General features: G+C 54.8%; 1 protein-coding gene across 3 annotated transcripts; it reads left to right on the forward strand.

The window, feature by feature from the left end:
• Nucleotides 1–680: 680 nt before the first annotated feature.
• Nucleotides 681–22,802, forward strand: LOC128111970 (melanotransferrin). 3 transcript variants are annotated; one of them, XM_052740564.1, is made up of 16 exons: nt 681–786; nt 1,881–2,035; nt 3,637–3,736; nt 5,677–5,859; nt 6,744–6,900; nt 8,152–8,219; nt 11,396–11,583; nt 12,149–12,329; nt 12,824–12,975; nt 14,667–14,763; nt 15,538–15,732; nt 16,482–16,638; nt 16,737–16,804; nt 18,527–18,714; nt 20,231–20,429; nt 20,929–22,802. In XM_052740564.1, exons 1-16 carry the CDS (start codon nt 738–740, stop codon nt 21,006–21,008), a joined length of 2,217 nt encoding a protein of 738 aa, XP_052596524.1. In that variant the 5' UTR covers nt 681–737; the 3' UTR covers nt 21,009–22,802. The 3 variants fall into 3 exon arrangements, with proteins under 3 accessions (XP_052596524.1, XP_052596525.1, XP_052596526.1); XM_052740565.1 differs by lacking the exon at nt 15,538–15,732; XM_052740566.1 differs by lacking the exons at nt 681–786; nt 1,881–2,035; nt 3,637–3,736; nt 5,677–5,859 and adding an exon at nt 5,869–6,493.
• Nucleotides 22,803–23,400: the final 598 nt, after the last annotated feature.

The raw sequence follows: 23,400 nt of genomic DNA on the forward strand, positions 1-23,400 counted from the left end.
CCTCTCCCTCCCTCCCTCCCTCCTCTCCCTCCCTCCCCCTTCTTGCCCTCCTCCCCTGCTCCTCTTCCCATTTCTTCCTCCTTCCTCCTTGGTCCTCGGACCATCTTTCATAACACAGTGCTGAGTTCGCTCTCCTGGACACCTGGGCCTAGTGCCTTCTCTGCCACTTCCAGGGGTAGCCGGAGGCAAACTCTTCTCCTCTCTGTGCCCAAGCAGAAGCAGTTGCCTAGACCCTGAGGTCCCTCCAACCAGCTGTCCCTCCCCAGACAGGCAAGTGCTACATAGGTTCATCGTCCACGCCTCCAGACCCTTGGTGCGTTGCGTATGAAGGGAGGAGGTGGCAGCGAATTCCGGTGACCAGCTTCCCTCCAGCTCCCATTCTGACCTTCCCCCTTCTTTTCCTTCCGAATCTGAATGTGTCCCTGTCCAATAGGATGTGACATCGGGGTCCTCTAGCATAGAAGAGGATGGTTTGGAACGCAAATTGTTGAGGACAGAGGGCCAGGGAGCAGTTGTGTCGGTTCAGCAACCTTGGACCAGCTGGGGGCGGAGGAGGCGTCAGCAGGGGGTGCCAGAGCCAAAGCCAAGGCGGTGCTGACCGGCCCAGGTATCCAGGGAGGGGTGTGTCAGAGGCGTGGACTCTGCCAGGGCCACCCTTAAATAGTGGAGGCCCAGTGAGACCAAGCAGGAGAAAGCCAGGCCCGAACCCCCTGGACCCCAGCCAATCCAACTCTGCCATGAGGCTCCTGAGCGTGGCTCCCTTGCTGCTCCTGGCCCTGCACACTGGTGAGAGTGTCCCCGAGGGAGGGGAGGGTACCCAGCAGTGCTATGCTAAGCCTACGGTCCCCTCGCACCTACCAGGACGCACCACAGACGTCCTGAGGGCTTCTTGGAGGAGGCAACCTTGAGTCAGGCCTCGAAAATGCGTGCCATATGTTGGGGAAGAAGTCCTAGAGTGGCCTGTCTGGTGTGGAAGGCGGGAGGGAGCTTAGGAGATGTAGCAGCCCTTATGAGGAGGAGAAAAAGAGGGTAAGGAGGAGGAAGAGAGGAGCCTTGGGGACAAGGGCTGGGTGCTCTGAGCCCTGTAGCACAGGAAGGCAGTGGAATGTCCAGGTGGCAACCTTTGGTGAGGATGGAGAGCAGGCTGTCGGCAGAAAGGACACAGCCCCCAGACAAACAGCCCAAAGGCAATTTCCAAATGTTTCCCTGAAGTATAGGCCTCTAGAGGATCCTGGTTGCAAAGTCATCAACCCCGAGGAACTCTGGAACCCCGTCCTCTGGGCCCCTGCTGGGACGCTCCCTAGGACTCTGACCTGGTCAGATCAAGGAACTCAGAAGGAAGCCCTGTGTGTCCTGCTCTGCATAGGTTGACTTCCAACACTGAAGGGGGGCTTCTCACCTGCTAATAAGTCTCCTGAAGTCACCCTTAAGGGAGCAGAAACATGAATCCACCTACTCACTCCTCAGCCTCCCTGGCTTGTGGCACGTTCCCTGACAGGGACCTGACTCTGCCCCCACTGCAGAAGGCAGGCACCCACAGCTACCCACTCAGTCATGCGGTCCCGTTCTTGAGCGGAAGGGCAGGGACAGAGCTGAGGTGGGATCCTGGGCCAGTGCCCTTTTTGGAAGGGGACAAGAATTTGTTAGGCTTGGGGCCAGTGCCCACTTTCCCCAGCCTGAGCCCCATGGCAGGGATTTTCCATGGCTGTGTAGTGGGCTGCGTTCTGAACCACCCATCTGCAAGCACAGCTTTGGCCTGCCTCTGCATCTCGCCGCCTCTCCGTGTGAATGCAAGGCTGTGTGGCAGGGAACTGGCCATACAGGCTGGTGGGGTCACCACGGGCTAGAGAGGTGAGGATATGATGTCAACTGCCCCACAGCACTCGGTGTGATGGAGGTGCGCTGGTGCACCATCTCGGATCCGGAGCAGCAGAAATGCGAAGACATGAGCAGGGCCTTCCAGGGGGCTGGCATCCAGCCTTCCCTCCTCTGCATCCAGGGCACCTCTGCTGACCACTGTGTCCAGCTCATCAAGGTGAGACCTCTCCCTCCTGCCCGCTCCCCACCCCTGGCCCAGACAAGAGGGCTCTGACTCAGGAGGAGCACAACAGCCCCATTCACTGGGAAAGAGGCCGGTGTCCCTCTGCCAAGGCTGGGCGATACAATCTGGAGTTTTCCCAGCAACAAGCTTCTGACTTTTTCCTTCCAGGTGGGAGGTGGGGGCGGGGGGGGGGGGAATGGAGGGGGCTGTAGTCCAGACAGTCACCAGTGAGGAAAGGAAGAAGTGGAGAAAATCCTCTGGTAGAATTTTCCTTGCACAATGGCCCTGCCAGGGTGGCAACAGGGATGCTCCCCACTTATGGGGGAGAGAGCAAGCCACAGTGACTGTCCTGGCTTATTTTTCTACTGCTGTGATAAACATCATGACCAAAAGCAACTTGGAAGGAAAAGGGTTTATTTCTTATAGTCCATCAGGGCAGGAACTCAAGGCAGGAACCTGGAATCAGGAACTGGAGCAGAGGCCACAGAGGAGTGCTGCTTATGGGCTTGCTCCTCCTGGCTTGCTCAGTTTACCTTCTTATACAATCCAGGACCACCTACCTGCCCAGGGATGCCACTCCCCACACTGTGCTGGGCCCTTCCATAGCAATTATCAACCAAGAAAAGGCTCCAACCATCAAAGGTGGCACATACCTTTAATCCCAGCACTGGGGAGGCCGAGACAGGCGGATCTCTGTGAGTTCAAGGCCAGCCGGGTCTACAGAGTGAGATCCAGGACAGCCAGGACTATACAACACAGTGAAACCCTATCTTGAAAAACCAAAAAAAAAAAGAAAAAGAAAAAGAAAATACTCCACAGGCCAATCTGATGGAGGTGTTTTCTCAACTGAGGTTTCCTCTTCTTAGATAACTGTAGCTTGTTTCAAGTCCAAGTGGGGGGAAGGGCGGGGGGGGGGGGGTTAACCAACACAGTGACTTCATAGCCCATGATGATTACTCACTGCCATGGAGCTTTCCAGAATGAGGCTTGTAAGGTTCCATTCTAGGGTCCTGAGTAACTGTGTGAGAAAGGAAAGCTAGTCTGGGTGATGGGAGACCCATTGAACTGGCATCAACCATAGGACAGGTACTGGGTCTCCATTGCAGCCTGACCCCCAACAGGCCTCTGAGAACTGATCCACTCGTGGGGCCAGCCCTGTAAGGGCAGAAGGCCGCAATAATGAATGACCGTTCCTCTCAGCCTCGGTCCTGCGTGAACTCTCTTGGAGGAAAAGCCTGGTTGGGAATCGGGGCAAAAGGCTGAGGACCTCACAGTGAAGAGATACTTCTGCTCAGCTCCATCTTGCATCTTCTGGTTTTTCACTGTGTGTGTGTCTGTTATGATCCTGTAAAATTAGTAACTAATATTTGTAAAGAGTAAATGTGGTAAAGCCAGGTTGAATTCTGGACCTGCCAAAGGGGGAAGTCCTGGGCCCTTAGGGCAGGGCCAAGATAAGATAAGGCTCCTGGGTCAGATGCAAAAGGCATTGGTGATCTCCCGCGCTTCCTGAGGGGTTCTGGGACATCTGTGAGTGTCGCTGAGTTCTGGCTGAATTGGCTCACAGCTGGCCTAGCTGACCCTCACTCTCTTATCAGGACCATAAAGCTGATGCCATCACCTTGGATGGAGGAGCTATTTATGAGGCAGGGAAGGAGCATGGCCTGAAGCCAGTGGTGGGTGAAGTATATGACCAAGGTAAGGGGCATTGGTTCTGGGAGAAGCAAAGATCCCACACAGAAGACAGTCAGCAGGCCAGTCTGGCCACGTGACCCTCAAGCCCCTAGGCTGGTCACCGGCTCTGTCCACAGACACTTCCAGAGGTCCAGGCAGAAAGCCCCTCTGAGAAGGTCCTAGTTCTCTCTTGAAAGCTTCAGGTGGGACAGCCGGGAACATAAAAGCTGACCGAGTCTGCTCTTCTTCCTGGGTGGCCCGACAGCACCCCCCCCACACACACACCCCAACTTTTGTTCACCAGGCCTTACTGAGGGGCAGTGCCATGCCTGGGGCAGGACTAGGTGGAATCCAATGTGCAGGTGCCTGGTGACCAAGGTGCCCATATGTACGCACACTTCAGTGCCCCTCTCAGAGGCAGCCTGTGGGGGATGGGAACAGGAAGGTGAGAGCTGCGGAGCCCAGCAGACCCAGAACCACGCCACAGCTGGGGCAGATTCCTCAGCCCATCCCATGTCCCATTCCAGACTCACTTACGCCAGGCTCCCTCTATTGGACATGCTCTGTGTGTCTCCCACAGCTTGACCAATGCTCAGCCTCTGCGGCTGGGCTGGCGAGGCAGCAGCCACATCCTCCCATGAGCTCCGGGGCCCTCCGGTCTTTGTAAAGGGCCTCTGAAGGGTGCCCCAAGCTCTGATTCTCCTCCATGAGCCTTACCTAAGGCCTTGCCCCTCCGCTTTGCCAACCTCTGATGGGTACCTCATCCAAGTCTTCACACTTGCCAGAGAAGGCCACCGACAGCCCTGGCTCATGGGACCCTAGCACAGCTCTTCCTCTGGTTAACTCAGTACCCCACTGAACCCCCACTGTACCCAGGTCGGGAACGGAGTGGTGAGAAGAGATCCTGCTTCAACAGCAGGATTCAGATAGCCGACATGCACCCCCAAACCCCAGGTCCCCACAGGGCAAGTACTGTGCGGAAAAGAAAAGGCCAGAAAGCCTACAGAGGAGGGTAAAAAGAAGGCTGATGGGGCGGGGCTCCAGTGATGGGGCGGGGCTCCAGTGATGGGGCGGGGCTCCAGTGATGGGGCGGGGCTCCAGTGATGGGCCTGGTGGGAGAGGTCTTGACCGCTCCTGTCACTCACGAGAGAGGCAGGACCTGATGGCTGGAAACAGCTGCTTAATTTTCTCAAACCCAAGCATGCTCTGATCATGAACATCCATGACCACACGCTGTGTGTGTATGTGGGAGACACAGAGACCGGTGTGTGTGTGTGTGTGTGTGTGTGTGTGTGTGTGTGTGTGTGTGTGTGTGTGTGTGTGTGGTGTATGTGACTGACCTGGTCTTCAGTCCCTGTAGATGTGCCTTTTCTGAATGACCCCTCTCTACAGCGGGCCCAGGCGAGTCTTGTGGGGCTGCAGAGCTCACATGCGCAGAACCATTCATGGTCTTGAGTGACTTGGGGCTGCGTCACTAGCTCCTTGTGTCTCTCCACCCCCATCTCCACCCCCATCTCCACCCCCACTCCCACCCCCACAGCTCAACACACCATGATGTGGTTTTTCCTACCCTGCTCCCTCAGCTATCTTCTCTCCATAACCGCGGTGCCCTCCTTCAAATCCCCACGTCCCCCTAAGGGTTTCAGCTTTTAGAAATCAAAGGCTCCCCTGACTCGAGCAAATGGAGACCCGGCAATGGCCAGATGGCTTGAGAAGGGAAATGAGAACAGTTGAATGAATTACTGTCTAGTTCATGAGGCAGAGGAGGGGCGTGGCGGGGTAGGGGAGATCTTGTGGTATAAGAGAGCATGCCCTCCAGCTCTCTCAACGTTAGGAAACCAAGCACACGTCCAGGCATTCATCCATACACGCATGCGCACTGAATACCATCTCGCCCAGCCTTTCCTGGAATCACCTGTGTCCTTCTCCCGGGCTGTCCTCACTCCTTACTTCTCTCTTCCTAGACGCTGGCACCTCCTATTACGCCGTGGCTGTGGTCAGGAGGAATTCCAATGTGACCATCCACACCCTGAAGGGCGCCAAGTCCTGCCACACAGGCGTCAACCGGACTGTGGGCTGGAACGTGCCGATTGGCTACCTAGTGGAGAGTGGCCAGCTCTCGGTGATGGGCTGCGATGTGCTCAAAGGTGAGGACCTCAGGCCCTTCTCAGCTGAGTCTGCTCAAGTCACTCTCACGCCTCGCCCCCTTGGAACCTGCAAAGCCCCACCTCCTGTGAGAGCCTTCCCTGACTACAGCCGGAGCAGTCCCTCCCTCCACTCTGCTGGCCAGGCCTGGTGGCCTCCATTTGAGTTTCTGGCTGGTTGGCTACTACAGAGCACATTGCCCATTCCCATGTCCCAGGTAACACAGCCAGACGGAGGACCCAACCACAGCTGTAGGAAGAAAACCAAGAAGAGATGGACCTTGTGTAGGCTGGCGAGGGTGGTCTCTGTCTAGACACATGTCCCGAGCTCTCCAGGATCAGAAACTACATTTTCAGGACCCAGACATGCTACTGACGCCACCCACAGGCCCCCAAGTGGCTTGTGGGCCCAGCCACGGCATAACTGACAACCTGGGAGAACACAGGGCCACAGCCTCTCAGGGTGGCTGAGGGTGGGTGGTCCACCAGTCGTATGGGCAAGTACTTGTGGAAGCAGTGCTTCTGGGGCTCTTACCAATGAGGAAGAAGAGAAAAGGAAAACCCGCAAAATCTATGCAGACCAGTGGGTCAGACCACTTGACCACTTGGGTCTCTTCAGTACTTTCCCCCTCTTTTGGTAAGATTGCTGGTCACTGATTTGAAAACCCTACAGGGAAGACAGAATCCAATTTTCATCCAGTTGTCGTCCTACGAAGACATTTAGAGAAAACATTTTATTTCCCATCCACGGCAGCAGCCCCACCCGGGTCCGAGGGCCCAGTCTGGGAATACTGGGGTTTCCTCACTTGGCGCTGGAATGCGGTGGCTGGTGCCTCTCCTGACTTCCCAGGGTGGGGTCAGTGACCTCTCTTTGCTCCTTCCCACAGCTGTTGGTGACTATTTTGGGGGCAGCTGCGTCCCTGGAACAGGAGAAACCAGTTCCTCTGAGTCCCTCTGTCGTCTCTGCCGCGGCGACTCCTCTGGGCACAACGTGTGCGACAAGAGCCCCCTAGAGAGATACTTTGACTACAGTGGGGCCTTCCGGTGAGGGGGCTGGGGCTGGGGCAGGGTGCAGCGAGAGAGCTAAGTGTGCGCGGGAATGACGGTGTGGGCCGCGCCGCCAAAGAGCTCTTTGTGCCCAGCTGTCCGGGTTAGTTTATAAACACGAAACCGGACGGTGCCAAGGCAGGATTTGCTCACAAAGTCAACATGTTTGGTAGATTTAGAATAGGGAGGGCTCTGACCAGAGAGAATGGAAAAATCCATCTCAGGATGCTGCTCCCGGGCCCCCATTCCGATGTCTGACCATCAGGGTGGGTCTTTCCTTATGCTGGTCCTGACAGGCACTTTAGCCTTTCGTGACCTAAGAGAGAGCCCAAGGGCTCATGTCTAATGCCATGAGAATCCTAGACCCTGTAGCAATCAGTCCTCAGTGTCCCCGCCTAGGATGGGGGCTTCCCCGGTGGCAAGAGAGAACAAGTTTTACCGCAGAAAAAGGACAAAGTCCTTACCATCCCCCCATGTCCCTGGCTATCTGCCCCTTCTTCCTTATGCCCTCAGAGACCCCAGTGTTCTGTCCCCACCCCTGCCCCCTCACAGTAGTCCAGTCTACTGTGAGGACCCAAGGAGCCCCTTCGCCCAGGAGCTCCCAACCTGCCTCCCATATTGGGAGAATATATGAAAGTCGAGATCCTTTCCACTTGGGATATTTGGGTATGGCATGAAAGGCCTCTTAGACTAGTCCCCTGTGTCAGAGGAGAGTCATCTTCAAAATACCTCGGGTGTCTGGGCTTCAGACAGCAGGCCAAGGAAGGCAGCTCAGGACCTGCACTGACTGTAAGAGACCACTCATAGCTGGGCATGGTGGCTTTAATCCCAGCACTTGGGAGGCAGAGGGAAGTACATCTCTGAGTTCAAGGCCAGCCTGGTCTACAAAGTAAATTCCAGGACAGCCAGGGCTACACAGAGAAACCCTGTCTTGAAAAGAGAGAGAGAGAGAAAGACAGACAGACAGACAGAGAGCACTCAAGCTCAGAGGAGTCCCACCCCACTTACCTTACTGTCCCACCTGACACATGATGAAGCCAGGAAGGGTCCACAACTTGGCAAAGCCGCACAGCCAACAATCTGGGGGCAGTCCACCCTCACCCCCCACCCCCCAGAACGGCAGAGCTGTGAAAATATGCCTCCTAGAATCATCCCCGGCAGCCCTGGTCAAACTTCCGGGGATGGGTGGGCTTGAGTGGCCGGAGCAGGGGTCACGCCCTCCCTAGGCTGGTGCCTTTTCCTACACAGGTGCCTGGCGGAAGGAGCAGGTGACGTAGCCTTTGTGAAGCACAGCACGGTGCTGGAGAACACTGATGGTGAGTGGGATCGGCCGGCCGGCCGGAGCTGCCCGGGTTGGCCCCGGATGGCAGCAAGCAGTCCGGCTGAGTGCTGCTCCGAGTCTCCCCGGGGACTCTGGACAAGCCCCACATCTATGTACCTTAGCTCCCCACCTGCAGAAGGCGGACGGTGGGTCTCACCGGCGACGGTCCTACTGCCTGGGGCAGCAAGAGTGGGGGCCAAGCAAGGCTCTGCTCGGAGTGGGGTTCTGTCCCCGACCACTTGAGTCTACACACCCTGCCCAAGATGCTGTGGGTTGCCCTGTCCCTTCCTGGTGGCCCCAGTGACCTGGAGAAGACTGGCCTGCTCCTGGACAGTCTCGCTGAAGATGGGTTGCCGGGATGTGTTGGTTTCATTTTGTTTTTAATTTTGTAGTAGTTGAGTTTTAGCACATTCAGCCAGACATGGTGGCTCATGCCTATGATACCAGTAATTGGATGGCTGAGGCAGGAGGATTGCCACGAGTGCTAGGATTACAGAACCGGCTGGAACTGTCCTTTAATTTGGATTTACCTGGATATCAATAAGGGTTTTTTTTTTCCCTCCCTAAATTGAAGTAGAAATTATATGCAGCAAGATTTACTTTTTTGTTTGTTTTTGTTTTAGGGTTTTTTGTTTTGTTTTGTCTTTGTTTTTTCCCCAAGATAGAGTTTTTCTGTGTAGTTTTGGTGCCTGTCCTGGATCTCACTCTGTAGCCCAGGCTGGCCTCCAACTCACAGAGATCCACCTGGCTCTGCCTCCCGAGTGCTGGGATTAAAGGCGTGCGCCACCACCGCCCGGCTTTCCTTGTAGATTTTTAACCAATGAGTTTAACTAGGATTACTTATAGGAGCAGAGGTGAGGAGTTACTTTCGAGAGTGTGGGCCCTAGTGGCTACACACCACTGGGGGAAAAACTGTTTCCTCCTCCCTCAGGAGTAATAACTGCTTATGGAATCAGGGGGGACTGGGTCTTGATAGCCCCTCCCACTCCATGACAATTTGATGGGTCCAATCTTGTAAAGGTCTAAATGAACTGTCCCGGATACAGGCCCCAAGATGGGTTAGGCAAAGAAGAATTTGGAAGGAGGGCGGAAAATAGGGATGTGTTGAGCTTGAATCAGCACTTAATTTTTTTTTTTTGTAGTTTTATGTATGCATGAGTGTTTGTCCTGTATGTATGTCCGTGCATCATTTGCACACCTGGTGCCCAAGCAAGCCGTAAGAGGTCATCAGATCCCCTAGAGCTGGAATTACAGTTGGGAGCCGCCGTGTGGGTGCTGGGAATTGAACCCGGGTCCTCTGGAAGAGCAGCCAGTGCTCTCAACTGCTTAGCCATCTCTCCAGCCCCAGATCATTTTGTTGTTGTTGTTTTGTTTGTGTGTGTGTGTGTGTGTGTGTGTGTGTGTGTGTGTGGTTGCTGTTGTGTTTCTAAGTTTGAGCAGTAATCTAATGGTTTCTAAAGAATTAGTTGTTTAAGAAACATCTTCATGAGCCAGGTATAGTGGTGCACATCTTTAATCCCAGCATTAGGAAAAGAGAAGCAAAGTGGATCTCTGTGAGTTCAAGGCCAGCCTGGTCTACAGAGCGAGTTCCAAGACAGCCAGGGCTACATAGAGAGATCCTCCTGGAAGCTGAGAAGTAAGAATGGCGGATGGAGGCCTGAAAGGTGTGCTTGGCTCTTAGACCACAGATACTGGCAGGTTTTCAGCAGCTTAAAGTGGAGAGAGGCCGGATGTGGAGAGACGCGTTCTGTGTGATGTGAGGTTGCTCTCCATGTCTGTGTGCTGAGTGGAAACGGCCTTGCTGGGTGTGCCTGCGGCTTGAGGGGTTGGTTTTTTGCTAGCTGTGAGTGAGAGTTCTCATGATCATAACCACAGGTTACCTTTGCCTTCCCACTTCCTAGCAGAGTCCCCTGGTTTGAGTTTAGAGCAGCGGTTCTTGTGGGTTGCGACCCCTTTGCGGGTCAAATGGCCCTTTCACAGGGGTCACCTAAGACCATCGGAACTATCAGATGTTTACATTACGATTCATAGCAGTAACAAAATGACAGTTATGAAGTAGCAATGAAGTAATTTTATGGTTGGGGGTCACCACAGCATGAGGAATGTATTAAAGGGTCGCAGCATTAGCAAGGTTGAGGACCACTGGTTTAGCAGTTACAGGGGGATCAGTAGGTAGGACCCACTGTAGTTTGGGTCTAGTCCTTAAGATGACTTTTCATAATACTCCTGTTTAGTATTGATTGCCAATCTCAGATAAATACTGTGTTTCTGTTAAGGAATGTGTGAAATTGGGAATAGAGATGGCTCCGCAGTTGAGCACTTGCTCCTCTTCCAGAGGACCTGAGTTCAAGTCCCAACACAGGCATCAATCAATTTACAAACACTGTAGCTCCAGGGAATCTGATGCCCTCTTTAGGCCTCCACGGAGAACTATACACACTCACACACACTCACACAGACACGAATAGATGCAAACAAAAATATAAATAAATCTGCAGAAAGGAAACATAGACTTTATAAAAATAATGCGGAAAATGTAGAGATAGGTGAAAACGCAGTGTGCAAAATTAACGATGTGCTTAATTATGTTCAAGGCGTTAGAAAAGAGAAATAGAAGGTGAATTAGAAAAAAGACCTTAAGGGGGAATAAACCAAAATAGTAACATTTGGCGCTTTGGGCAAAGATTGGAGGATTATCCTTCTCCCTCGGGGCCACAGCTCTGGGGATTCTGCCAGGTGACTCCCTGTGTCTTCTGCCCCCTGTCCCCTGCTCCTTTCCCCTCCCCCCTGCCCCTATCCCTGCCTTCTTTGCTACATTTGGCTCTCTCACCCTAAGCAGCTCTGGTTTCTTACTCCTCTTGTCCTGTGTATGTGGCCAGGTTTGTGTGTGTTCTCTTGTGGCACGCTACCTCACATTTATCTCAATTGTGAAAGGAAATTGTGAGAGGTAGAAAGTGTACGTCCAAGGTGGTGTGTATAGCTGAACAGAAATTGTGAGAGGTAGAAAGTGTTTATGTCCAAGGTGGTGTGTATAGCTGAAGGGCTTTCATTATGAGTGCTAGATTCCCACCACCAAAATGCCCAGCCTCCTCCAGACCCCTCTCCTATCCCCCACTGCCCTTCCTACCCTCTATGAGCACAGGAGCTGACTCTCCAGTTCCCACCTTCCAGGGAAAACCCTGCCGTCCTGGGGCAAGGCGCTGATGTCACAGGACTTCCAGCTACTGTGCAGGGATGGCAGCCGGGCCGATGTCACTGAGTGGAGAGGATGCCACCTGGCCCGGGTGCCTGCGCATGCCGTGGTGGTCAGGGATGACATGAATGGGGACCTCATATTCCAACTGCTCAGTGAAGGCCAGGTGAGGAGGGATGCTGGACCCTGAAAGCTCCCAGGTAGCCCCGGCCCCTTCGGGTGGAGGGTGGGGACTCGGGGCTAAGGTCTGGAAGGACTCCACCTGGAACAGACCTAATGGGACCAGCAGCCAGGTCAGTGTGAAACGGAGAGCACTTTGCAAGCAGGCAGGGATGGCCAGAGCATGGGCACCCCCTCAGTGGATGCCCCTCCTGCATGTGCCTCTGAAGAGCAAAGCCACAACCTATGGGCAAATAAGATGGCAGCTGCCGTTGCTTAACTGGCAAACAGTGTTTGGCAGAGACCCTGCTACAGCAGTCGCTGCCCAGTCATTACTTGTGCTCGTAAGCATCTAAACCTGGGCCACGAGCCCTGTGTTCAAACGGTGGGGTTCGATGAGGCAGAAGCAGAGGGGTGCGGAGGGAGCAGAGGGTCGGGGAAGGCAATGCGGAGAACTGGCAGAGTGGGCACCCGGCCTGAGGCCGCAGGAAGAGGTTCAGGTGACTGAACTTGGGAGGACGGGATGCAGCCCGCAATCCCCTCACCACCCTGCTTCTACCCTTGACACGCAGAGTCTGTTCGGCCATGAGGCCAGCAGCTTCCAGATGTTCAGCTCCGAGGCCTACGGCCAGAAGAACTTGCTGTTCAAAGACTCCACCTTGGAGCTTGTGCCCATTGCCACACAGAACTACGAGGCCTGGCTGGGCCAGGAATACCTGCATGCCATGAAGGGTCTGCTGTGTGACCCCAACCGTGAGTCCTCCGGTCCCTGCCCTTCCAGTGGCATCCCTGCCTAAGCAACATGGCAGGATTCTGTCTGTATGAGGCTGCCAGGCAGGACACCTACCCAGGCAGTCTGGAGTGTGCCTGTGGCCCCTGTAGTCACTTCTACCTCAGGTTTGGGGAGGAAGCAGTCCTGTAGTTGTGTGACCTGTGGAACCCTGGGAGAGCTTCCAGGGTCTGGGACCCAGGCCATCAGAGCCTGTTTTAGAACGATTCAGAACTGTCAACTCTCACTTCACAGCTTCCTGCTCCTCCCTCATCACCTTATGGGCTCAGGTGTTATCTCTTGTGTAGAGTAATGCAGGAGCCTATAAGCGGGCTCCCGGCCTCCAGCCCTCATCGCTATGGCCAAGGAAACAGCAAGCCAGACTGAGTTCAATACACAGCAGCCAGGCTGCCTCAAGCATCTCTGGCTTGAAAGGCTTCCTGGTGAAGAACCCGCCCCCATGTGTACCCTTACACAGGGCTGCCCCCCTACCTACGCTGGTGCGTGCTGTCCACACCCGAGATCCAGAAGTGCGGAGATATGGCTGTGGCCTTCAGCCGGCAGAGATTGAAGCCAGAGATCCAGTGTGTGTCGGCTGAGTCCACTGAGCACTGCATGGAACAGATCCAGGTGGAGTGGGCCAGGGAAGAGGCAGCTGCAGTACCTGGCATGGTCCTTATCTCCCATCCCAATGCACGGTGGCGGGGGTGGAGGGGGAGGCTGTGACCAGCTCACAGGGGAAGGGAAGAAGAAAGAGCACAGTTGATTGGGAGCAGACCTTTGGTCTGAGAAAGTCTCCCTCCCTTCGGTTTCCCCTGTACATGGCGAGAGTGGGAGATTATCCTTCGCTGGAGTTTCTGGGGCGGCCCACACTCAGTAGACTTCACTGTGTTTGGAGATCTCGTGTGCAAAAAATTTCTAGTAGGAATGTCTGAAAACCAAGCATCCTCCATATAAAGGGATAGAAAGAATGTGTGGTGTTTCTTTCTACTGCATTTGGTTTTAGTCTTTGCCCTGAGCACGTTCTATGATCCATTCAGGGGCATTGGCACCCACTGATCCACAGTGAAAACCCCAGCCCTTGCTCAGAGCCCATCCAGTCCATCCTCCTGGCTTCTTTGGTTGGAGACTAAGGCAAAGGGAGGCTGGGAGGAGAGGGTGTCTCTGTCCTGGTGCCTGGCAGACTGGCCTTCGTCTGGGTAGCTCTTTCCAAATGCCACAGCACAAAGAGATTGGAAGGGCAGGGTCAGCTGTCTCTCAGCTGGAGACTCCTCCACTCAGCCTCAGAGGGGCTTGGCAGAGAAAGGGGCACCCAGGCCTGTGGAGAGCAGAGTCTGCCCCAGGCCCCCTCGGAAGCTCAGCAAGAGGCCCCAGTGAGCCTGAGTTCTAGCTTCCCAGACTCTGGAGCTGGTGTCCAGTGTGGCGTTCTCCTCCCTAGTCTGAGTTCCACAGTGAGTGGGCCCTGGGGCTGTGGGTTCAGGCTGGGTCCTCCTTGATATCACAGAAGTGTGAGGAACTCTGAGTAAACAGAAAGCCCTTACAGAGGCACCCCCACTGTTACCTCCTCACACCTGTGGGCTATATAGTGTGGGGGTACCCTCATAGGGTGCCGGACCCCTCTTTCTCCAGCCTGGCCCTTCTCTTGGGGTGTATCATATTCCTGTGGCTTTATTGCCACATAACCCCTTTCTAGGATGCTAGCTACCTAGGCTAGGATCAAAAGGCTCCAGAATGGGCAGGTGGGGTAGGGCGTAGGTGATCTGGAAGGAAAGGTCCAGGGTAGCTGGAGAGAAGAGCTGCCTGCTGCCTTCTCGGACAGGATCTGCCCCTAACACTCAAGGAAAATCCTCCTGAGGCCCCAGATTTGTCACCTTCTCATCTCTGGGCCATTCTGCCATTGCAGGTATATCTTGTCCTTGCAATGTGCCACCCACTGAGGAGTACTGAGAGACCTCAGGCCTCTGGGAGATGGCAGTCCCCTGGGACCAAGCAGGGATTTGGGAGTCTCAGCAGCCATGTTCTCAAAAACTATGTTGGCAGGAGCTGGGGTGCCGCCGCCCCCCCCCCCCCCCCCCCCCGCGCCTGTACTGGCTGCCCTTAGCCCTCCATCTGCCCAGCAGCTCTGGGCCTGGCATCTTCACGAGTACGGGAAGGGACGGACGGGGTAGGAACAAAATGGGATTCTCCCAACCAGGGTGACTCCCAAAGGAAGAGAGGCAGGGCTCACAAACCACTCTTTCCCCCAAGAGGGGAAAAGGCCTGCCATTTCCAGGGATTCCTGCCATCCGGAAGCATACTGCGACTCTCTCTGTCCCCTGCAGGTGGGGTATATTGATGCAGTGTCCCTGACAGGAGAGGACATCTACACAGCAGGGAAGATGTACGGCCTGGTCCCGGCCGCTGGGGAGCTGTATGCCGGTGAGTGTACCTGCCCCTGTCTGGTGGCCCATTCTTTTATAACTCTGAAATCATTTTGAGACCCTAAATCATTTTGAGAGCCTCCAGCTTCCTCTTGGTGCCTCATCTCTGTCGTGAAGCGAGCCCCTCCTACCCCAGGCCTCAGTTACCAGTCTGAGCAATGCACACCTCTAACGCGTCTGAAAACTTTCTGGGCAGGGTCCGTAGTCTTTGCAGAGCCCAGCCGGTCTCTGTTGCATATTCCTCGGATTTTTAAATTCCTGTTAACAACTATAAAAGCCCTTCTTACCGGCCGACCCAGGCCATACGTATAGACCACAGTTTGCAAGGGTGTCCTTGGCCTCTCCCTGACATTACGTGGAGCCCTCTGCCTATTTACTCAGTCACACCTTCTCGGTGGCTTGGGGCTTGAGTTTGTCCTTGGTCCTCTTAAGGACTGACCTTGGGACATTTGGTCCCTTCCACTTGGCTGTGAGAAATCTCTGGGCTTAGGAAATGTGCCTAAAGGCTTCAGCCGCGCCTGCTTTTCTCCCCGAAAGTGAGAATAATACCACCTGGGTGTGAGGAAGATCATGGGTAAGGGCTCCTGGGGTGCTTCAGCCGGGTGAAGAGTGGAGACACCAGCTGCTCGCTAAGGGTCCTGGGACATCAGCCTGGGCACCCCCAAGCCTGTGGGGTACCCACAAGATGAGATAGAGAAACAGGAGGGGACGGTTGAGGCATGGATCACAGCTCTGATAAAGGACCCCTTTCAAGATGCCCATCTCCCTGCAGAGGAGGACAGGAGCAACTCCTACTTTGTGGTGGCTGTGGTGAGGCGAGACAGCTCCTACTCCTTCACCTTGGATGAGCTGCGCAGCAAGCGCTCCTGCCACCCAGGCTTGGGCAGTCCTGCGGGCTGGGATGTGCCCATAGGCTCCCTCATCCAGCGGGGCTTCATCCGGCCCAAGGACTGTGATGTCCTCACAGGTACCTCCCTCTGAGGGACACGGATCCCGAAGCTGTTCCGGATCCGATGGGGAGGTGGTCAGCTCTGAGGGTCGGGAGCCTGTGAATCCACCCTCACAGGTCTTGTTCTTGACACGGTCCTGAGAGCTGCACCCCAACACACACACACACACACACACACACACACACACACACACACACACACACACACACACAGCTTCATGGTATGGCTAAGGATTCCAGACACTCAATCCGAGTAGAATTTACACTGGCCAACACAGGTATATGGGAACGAGAATGGGCCTGGGTGGCCCCCACACCTAGCAGCCCCTCGCATTTGAGGACCTTGTTAGAAAGTGCTTCAATGTTCCACGTGCTAAGATGAGAACGGAATAAGAAATGTTTGCTAGCTGCCCGCCATGCGTCTCATGCAAATCTCTCCCCACAGCCTCACAGTCCAAAGCCAGTGAGGTCCTTAAGCTGACTGGCCCCACTCCTCTCTCTCTCCTGGCTGGGAACTCAGAGAAAATAAACAGTTTTCTTACTTCAAAGCACGTGGAGGACACTAGGATTGACCGCCCCCTCTCCTGACAGTAGGCAGTTGCTCCAGAAGGGCGACTAGCTCTTCGGATAGTGACCTCCCCATCCTTGAGGAAGTTCAGGCCCAGGCCAGCGGGCTGGGGGAGAGGCTGCAGCCCTTCCCCTCCCTGGGGGCTCTCTTTCTGCGGGGGGGGGGGGCCCCTCATCCCATCCTTTCCCTTCGGCCCCAGCGGTCAGCGAGTTCTTCAATGGCAGCTGTGTGCCCGTCAACAACCCGAGGAACTACCCTTCCTCGCTGTGTGCGCTCTGCGTGGGAGACGAGAATGGCCGGAACAGGTGTGTGGGCAGCAGCCAGGAGCGGTACTACGGCTACGACGGGGCCTTCAGGTACTTGGTGGCAGCTGTCGGGCAGGGCGGGGGTCTTCCGGCCTGGCCCCCCGGCGGGGCATTCCTTCTGACCGCTGCCCTGCTCTCTCCTGTGGCAGGTGCCTTGCGGAGAAGGCAGGGGACGTCGCCTTTGTCAAGCACACAACGGTCTTTGAGAATACAAATGGTACACGAGGGGGCTTGGGCCGGAGCAAAGGCGGGTGGGAGGGAGGGCTGTTCTTGGTCCAAAACAACCCAGGCATAGGGCTTTGCTGGGTTTGGAGACCGAGCAGCATCCAGGAGAGACTGAGTCTGGAAGGTTCGGCTGGGGACGCCTTCTTTTGGTCCAGAATTCAAGTTCATATCCCACTGCAATGTGGTAACTGCATCTCAGCCCCTCTGCAGGTATTTATTGGGGCGCTGAAGCCTGTGTGGGGGGGGGGGCTTTGCAAGACCTCTCCTCTGGTCACTGGTCACGAGCAGGTCAGTGCCCTGTGCAAGGAAGTCCACTCAAGTCGCACTAAGACAGGGCCCAGCCAGGTTCATCACAGAGACCATTATGTTTCCCAGAGTCACTCTCCCAGTCTCCACTGGGGCAGAAGAGCCCCCAGGACCCCAAAAGCTACTTCCAAGATCCTGAGTCCAGTGCCTCTCACCTTCCATCACCCCGCACCCAGGTGGAGAAGCCACATCTGTGTTAAAGGCTGGGGCTGAGTCCACAGCACTTAATGCTTGTACTTTTCACCTACCTGCTGTGCCCCAGGCCTTGACATCCCCCAAAACCAGGCTTAGTCATCTTCACCTTTCCACTGTCTTCTCAGAGACACAGCTCAGGGGGCACAGCTGTGGCCCGGAAGGCAAGTAAGACACGTAGGAAAAACATCAGTATTTCAAAATTCAGATTCCACTCGAAGTCCCCGGAGGCCACTGAGGTCACAGGACTCAGCCCCAGCCGAGCTGGAGAAAGCCCTCCCTGTTGCTATAGCCCCGCTTCCTTGCCCAACTGCCACCTAGAACCTCTGGTCCCACCTTCCAGGGAAGGGAGCTGGCCTCCCCGCATGAGCCTGAGAGCCCTGCCTAGTCCCCCAAACCTGGCAGTGTTGGAGAGGGCTGGGGGAGATTTGGCAGCCACGACACACCTGCCCCCCAGGGTGCTGTTTTATCTTTAGCTCCATGTGGAACCCGCTCGGTGTTCCTGCTGGAAAGAGAGGAGGGCGGATGCTAAGTGAACGCCTAAGACAAAAAAAAATGATGTGACTCCCCAGGGTGTCAGCTTCTGGGAAGCTCTGAGCCCAGGCACTTGCTTCAGCATCACAAGTGCTGGTTGGAAACACAGATTCCTGCCTCGCCCCGAGATCTGCAGAGTGAGGTTCTTCCCAGGCAGTGTCCCTTGGAACTGCGTTTTACACCCATGGGTGGCATCAGACCCTCTGCATTCTGAGAACTTAGCTTTCGAGGTCACCCGTGCCCAGGCTCAAGGGCATAACCCACAGATAGGACTTCTTGCTTGGGAGGGAAAGTCAGGAAGATATCGAGATTTGGCGTTGCAGCACACTCCCGTAATCCTAGCACTCTGCAGGCTGAGGCAGGAGGATCATAGTTTGAGGCCAGCTTAGGCTATATTGCAAGACCCTGTCCCCTCCCCCCAAAAAAAACATTAGGAGCCCTGGTTTTGTCATCTGTAAAGTGGAGGTGATAATGCCAACGCTGCCGTGTCATAGGCAGTGGCTGTGACCCACACCTGTCCCATTGACCACTCCTCCTCATCACATTCGCCCAGCTGGGTTCTGTCACTCCTGTGACAGAACAGAGCACAGCGTCTGGGAAGCATTCTAGATATCACCACCTCCTCTGACGAAGGGTCTCATGGATTCTCTCCCACTTCTTCCCACCCCACTCCATCTCCCAGGCCACAACCCTGAGCCCTGGGCTGCTCACCTCAGGTCGCAAGACTATGAGCTACTGTGCCCCAATGGGGCCCGGGCTGAAGTAAGCCAGTTCCAAGCCTGCAACCTGGCACAGATACCATCCCAAGCTGTCATGGTTCATCCGGACACAAACATTTTCACTGTGTATGGACTCCTGGACAAGGCCCAGGTGAGCCAAGCTAGAGGGACCTCAGAGGGTGGGCAGCAGTGGTGAGCCAAGCCCCTAGGTGGCGTCTGCCTACCTTCACAAGAAACTGAGGCGGCTAGGCAACAATTGTATGATTTTCACCAACAGACAAACATGCTGTTTCACCATCTACAAGTAGCAAACGAACCCTCCTGGCCTCGTACCTCTGATAATTACAGCCCCACTCCTTGCTCCTGCTGTTACTGTTGTGTGGCCCTGGTAGTTCAAACCTAGAGCCTCATACGTGCCCGGGAAGTGCCCCTCCACTCCCTTTGAGAGCAAAACTCCTCCAAAGCTGTCTCCACCCTATGGCCAATCCGTCCCTCTCCTGGGCTCTCTTGGAGGTCACACTACTCTGGGCAACCTTTACTAGGTCCCTGAAACTGCTCTTGTCATGGGCACCGTGACCCATGTTGCGGGATCCAAGGGTCACTTTCTAGGACCTTCTTGTTCCTGAGCTCACATCAGCATTGGTTGAAGCTCCCTCCCCCTGAGCCTCACCCTCTTCTTGGAATCACTTTCTCATTGGCTCTCAGGTCCCCACACCAGACTGGCTCTCCTCCCAGCTCCATTTATTAGGGTGAATGTGCCCTCTTTTGACCCACCAGAACCATAGACTGGACTGTTTCTAAACTTTGGAATTATATGTACTCTGTTCCAAGAGCAACCCCTCCAAGCCGTGGCTCCCCCCGACTGGTCCCTCATGCTCTCCGAAGTGGGGACGAAGACTGTGTGGGTGTACATTTTTCTGAGAGAGTAGATAGCTTCAGGAGAATCTACAAGTTCCCTCCAAAAGGACTGATGGCCATGGCCACTTCCTCCTTGTCCCTTGATTGTTACTTAACAGTGGACACACGGTATGCATAAACAGCTTCTGAGTCCTAGGAGTATGAGCATAGACCACCACGTCTGGCTGTATGTACAGCTTCCGCCATTGTGTTTGTGTCTCATCTTCCTCTAGCGCTTTGGAGCTGTCCAACAAACATTCCCTCCAAGGAGTCCCATCAGGGAAGCAAGTAGCAGGGTCACACCCCACACCCACACTGATGGGGGTTAGTAGTGGCATCATCAGCTCCCTATTCTCTTAGTCCTGGTGACGGAACAAAGGCCTCTCTCTGTGAGATTGTCTTGGCTCATTGGAAAGGATACCCATAAGATTGACGGGAAAGCATTGCCAAAAAGATTGAGAACTGTTGAGCGGGCCTAGCCAAGCCCTGACTCACTGCATCTGCACCATCTCTCAGTTCTGGGTCCTTCTTGCTCTAAACCTCACACTTCAGTTTCTGCATTCAGGAACCGGTCGGGTGTGACCTATCTGGCTGTCTTTGGACGGTGCCTCTGTGCAAAGCTTTCCCCAAACTCCTTCCAGGACAGAAGCTCGTCAGTGGTTAAGTAGGTGATTTCAGCTGAAAGTCTTGGTGCCCTGAAATGCTTGCTCTTGGGGACCCCTGTGATTTTCCGTAAGCCCACACCTAGCAGTTGCTTTTGGTATTTCCAGGACCTGTTTGGAGATGACCACAACCAGAATGGGTTCCAAATGTTTGATTCCTCCAAATACCACAGCCAAGACCTGCTTTTCAAAGACGCTACAGTACGAGCAATACCTGTTGGGAAGAAAACCACATACCTGGAATGGCTGGGTCCTGACTACGTGGTGGCCCTGGAGGGGATGCTGTCACAGCAATGCTCAGGTGCAGGTAGGGGAGCAGGCCTTCTGTGCCAACACTTGTGATGGGCCCCGAGACAACCCCATTTCCACTGGGGGTGTGGAATTAAAACTTTGAGGAAACTGAAGGGTATCCCAGGCCTGGATGAGGCAGAGGAAGACGTCCTATTTCATACACTGTCAAGGTGAAGTATCCCAGGAAAGTCCAAACAGGGAGGCTTGCAGATAACCGAGTCAGGAGTTTTGGCCTGTCACCCAAATAGACCAGGATCATGAACATAAATGCTGAAAATGATAGTCCTTGGTGGATCTGAGGTAAAGGCATAAATATGCATGCAGCATAATTTGGAAGGAAATGCATATGTAAAGAAACCGGGGAAAGGCAAGATAGTCGTGGGGCAGAAAAGAGACTGGAGCTAGTGGAGCACACAGAAATAGCGCTGCCTGTGTGTGAGCACCAAGCTGGCCTCCCACAGGCCTGGTGCTTCCAGCCTTAACTACCTGTCACCCCCCCCCTCCCCCACCCCCAGTGGCCGTGGTGCACCGAGTCCCCCTGCTGTCCCTGCTCCTGCTGGGCCTGGCTGCAGGCCTCCTCCCGCACGTTCTCTGAACAGTGGCTGCTGCAGGCGGCAGCCTGAGCAGGGAAAGCTGCAGAGTCCAACCCAAGAAACCTGGAAATCGGCTAACCCTGCAGGAGAGCGCGGGATGCAAGAGGCAAGGTGAGGTCTCTCATACACAGCCCTCGGATGTGCGAGTCTAACCCAAAGAGAAATTTCTGGAATCAGGATGACTGTTAAGGCCAAGTCTTCCCACCTGCCCGAGCCCTCGGTACCTGAGGCGACTGGCGAGTAGCCCAGTCATGCCTCCCACGTTGGCGCTGGCGGCGCCTGCAGCAAACCTGTGCCTCCCACCTGGAGCCCTCCGGGCTGGCTGGGGAAGAGAGACCGGTTGCCATGGCAACCGTGGAGCGACTTCCCACACCAGCCTCTATGCCAGTCGCCTGGGGAGGTGTCAAGGCAGGGGGCCCACCACCGACCTAGAGGACCTCAGTGGCACACTCCCACCCCTCAGCCCCTGCTCTCGCTGCTTTAACGGCTCTCTCCTGAGGACATTTGCCCACCAAGGCTCAGAGGAGCCCTCCTCAGAGGAGCAAGGTTGCTGAGCACCTGAACCTTCTGTGACACCAAGGAGCCCAACCCTCGGGACAGCAGATTCTACCAGAATGGGATAGGAGAAAGGCCAGAACTGGACTGTGGGGATGAAGTCCTGTAGAAAACCTCAGATGAAGGAATGCTCCCCCAGAAGAATGTTAGTGACTGAGGAGCTTGATGCAGGGTGGGATCTCTCCTGCTTAGCAGTTCCTGTGTAGGACCTGCCTGCCCTGCCTGGACCTCACTGCATAGTGAGATGCTTCCTAGAATCCACTGTTCCCTCCTCTGGGGTCAATCTCAACATTATCTTCCTCTCTGCCTCACTGTGCCCCTTGCCCCCCGTCAACACACACACACACACACACACACACACACACACACACACACACACACACACACACAAAACCTTGTCTGTGTGGGAGCATTTCTATGCCTTGTCTGAAGGAGCATGGGCTAGCCCAGAGTCAGCCCCTGTGATGAGCTGGGCCTGAGGAACACACCTGAGCCACGGGGTTGGCAAGAGCCCTGGTTTCCCCACCTAACCCTGCACCTGGCATCGAAGGGCCCCTGATTCCTGCACACCGGGAGAGTCAACAGAAAGTCTAGAGGTGACCCTCTCTCCACTCCAGTTTGCCATTGTTCTCTTAAGAGCCAGAAAAAGTTTTCCAGAGCTACCAGCTTTTACTCCAAATTTTGTTCCTGTAAAATAATAAAACGAAGAAATAGGAGCAAGCAGCCCTTGTCAGCCCTGGAAGCAGCGTAGGCCTGGAGTTATTTGTGTACTGGTCTGTGTGGGGGCCTCAGGATGCTGATGACAGGCCCAGGTTCCCAGTGGCTCGCCCCCACCTGTGGGCGACGGACAGCTCCTTTCTATCTCTCAGCAGTAGAGAAGGGCCCTGGCAGTGTCCCAGCTGGAGTCACACCTTCCTGGGGAATCTCGGTCACCACCACGCTGCTTTGGAGAGCAAGCCCCTCCTCTCAGGACAGAGCCATCCATTCTGCTCTGACCTGGGGATTGATATTTTTCTTAAAGGAGACTTTGGAAGTGAGAAATGTATTCTGTGTGGGCGATCGTGCTGCCCAAAGTGTGATGTCTGTGCCGTGTGCCTCGCAGGTGTGACTTCCAAGAGTGTTGTGCAAATGACGTCTGATTGCCAAGGGCCACTGCTGTGTTAGTGCTAAAGAAAGACACTGGCTCCTTTTTAAATAAAGACAAGCATCCCTGCGTATGCAGAGGCTTGGGTTGTGATGGAGACTGTGCATCCGTCAATGGCTCAATTGTTTTCTTTGTTGCTCAAAAGCCTACCTGCCTTACCCAAGATGGCACAGATCATTTAGTGCCCCGTTGACTGGAAGCCAGAGTCAGGGACCACTCTGCGCTCCAGCCATTGCGGCCTCCATTAGCTTCTCCATCTGGACCGGTTCTCTGGCCCCCGCAATGCCTCAGCCATCCCCATCCCTGGCTCATGCCAGCTGCCTCCACCCCCTCAGCCTCTTGGGTGTCCGCTTCTCTGGGGACTGGATGCCGAGGAGGATGAGAACATCCCCGCTGCCCCTGCCCTGTGTCGACAGAATAAGCTGCCCACACCTTATCTTTGGCAAGCTCCCTGTTAACTCATTGGTGGGGGAGAAGGCCCACAGTTCTCGAAGTGGGCTCTTCTGGCCTGGACTGAAACTCAGAATGGGCTTTATGCTCCTCTCTCTCATGGTGATGGCCCTTTACCATGTAAATCTAGAGTTTGAGGCCAGCCATATATAAAAACACTTTAGCTAGGTGTGGTCTCACTCCATATTTAGAAAACAGAGCCAGAAAAATTGAAAGTTTGAGGCCAGTGAGGGGTATACAGCCAG

Source organism: Peromyscus californicus, unplaced genomic scaffold, assembly GCF_007827085.1.
Source record: "Peromyscus californicus insignis strain IS unplaced genomic scaffold, ASM782708v3 Scaffold_16__1_contigs__length_79575227, whole genome shotgun sequence".
Taxonomy (NCBI): Eukaryota; Metazoa; Chordata; class Mammalia; order Rodentia; family Cricetidae; genus Peromyscus; species Peromyscus californicus.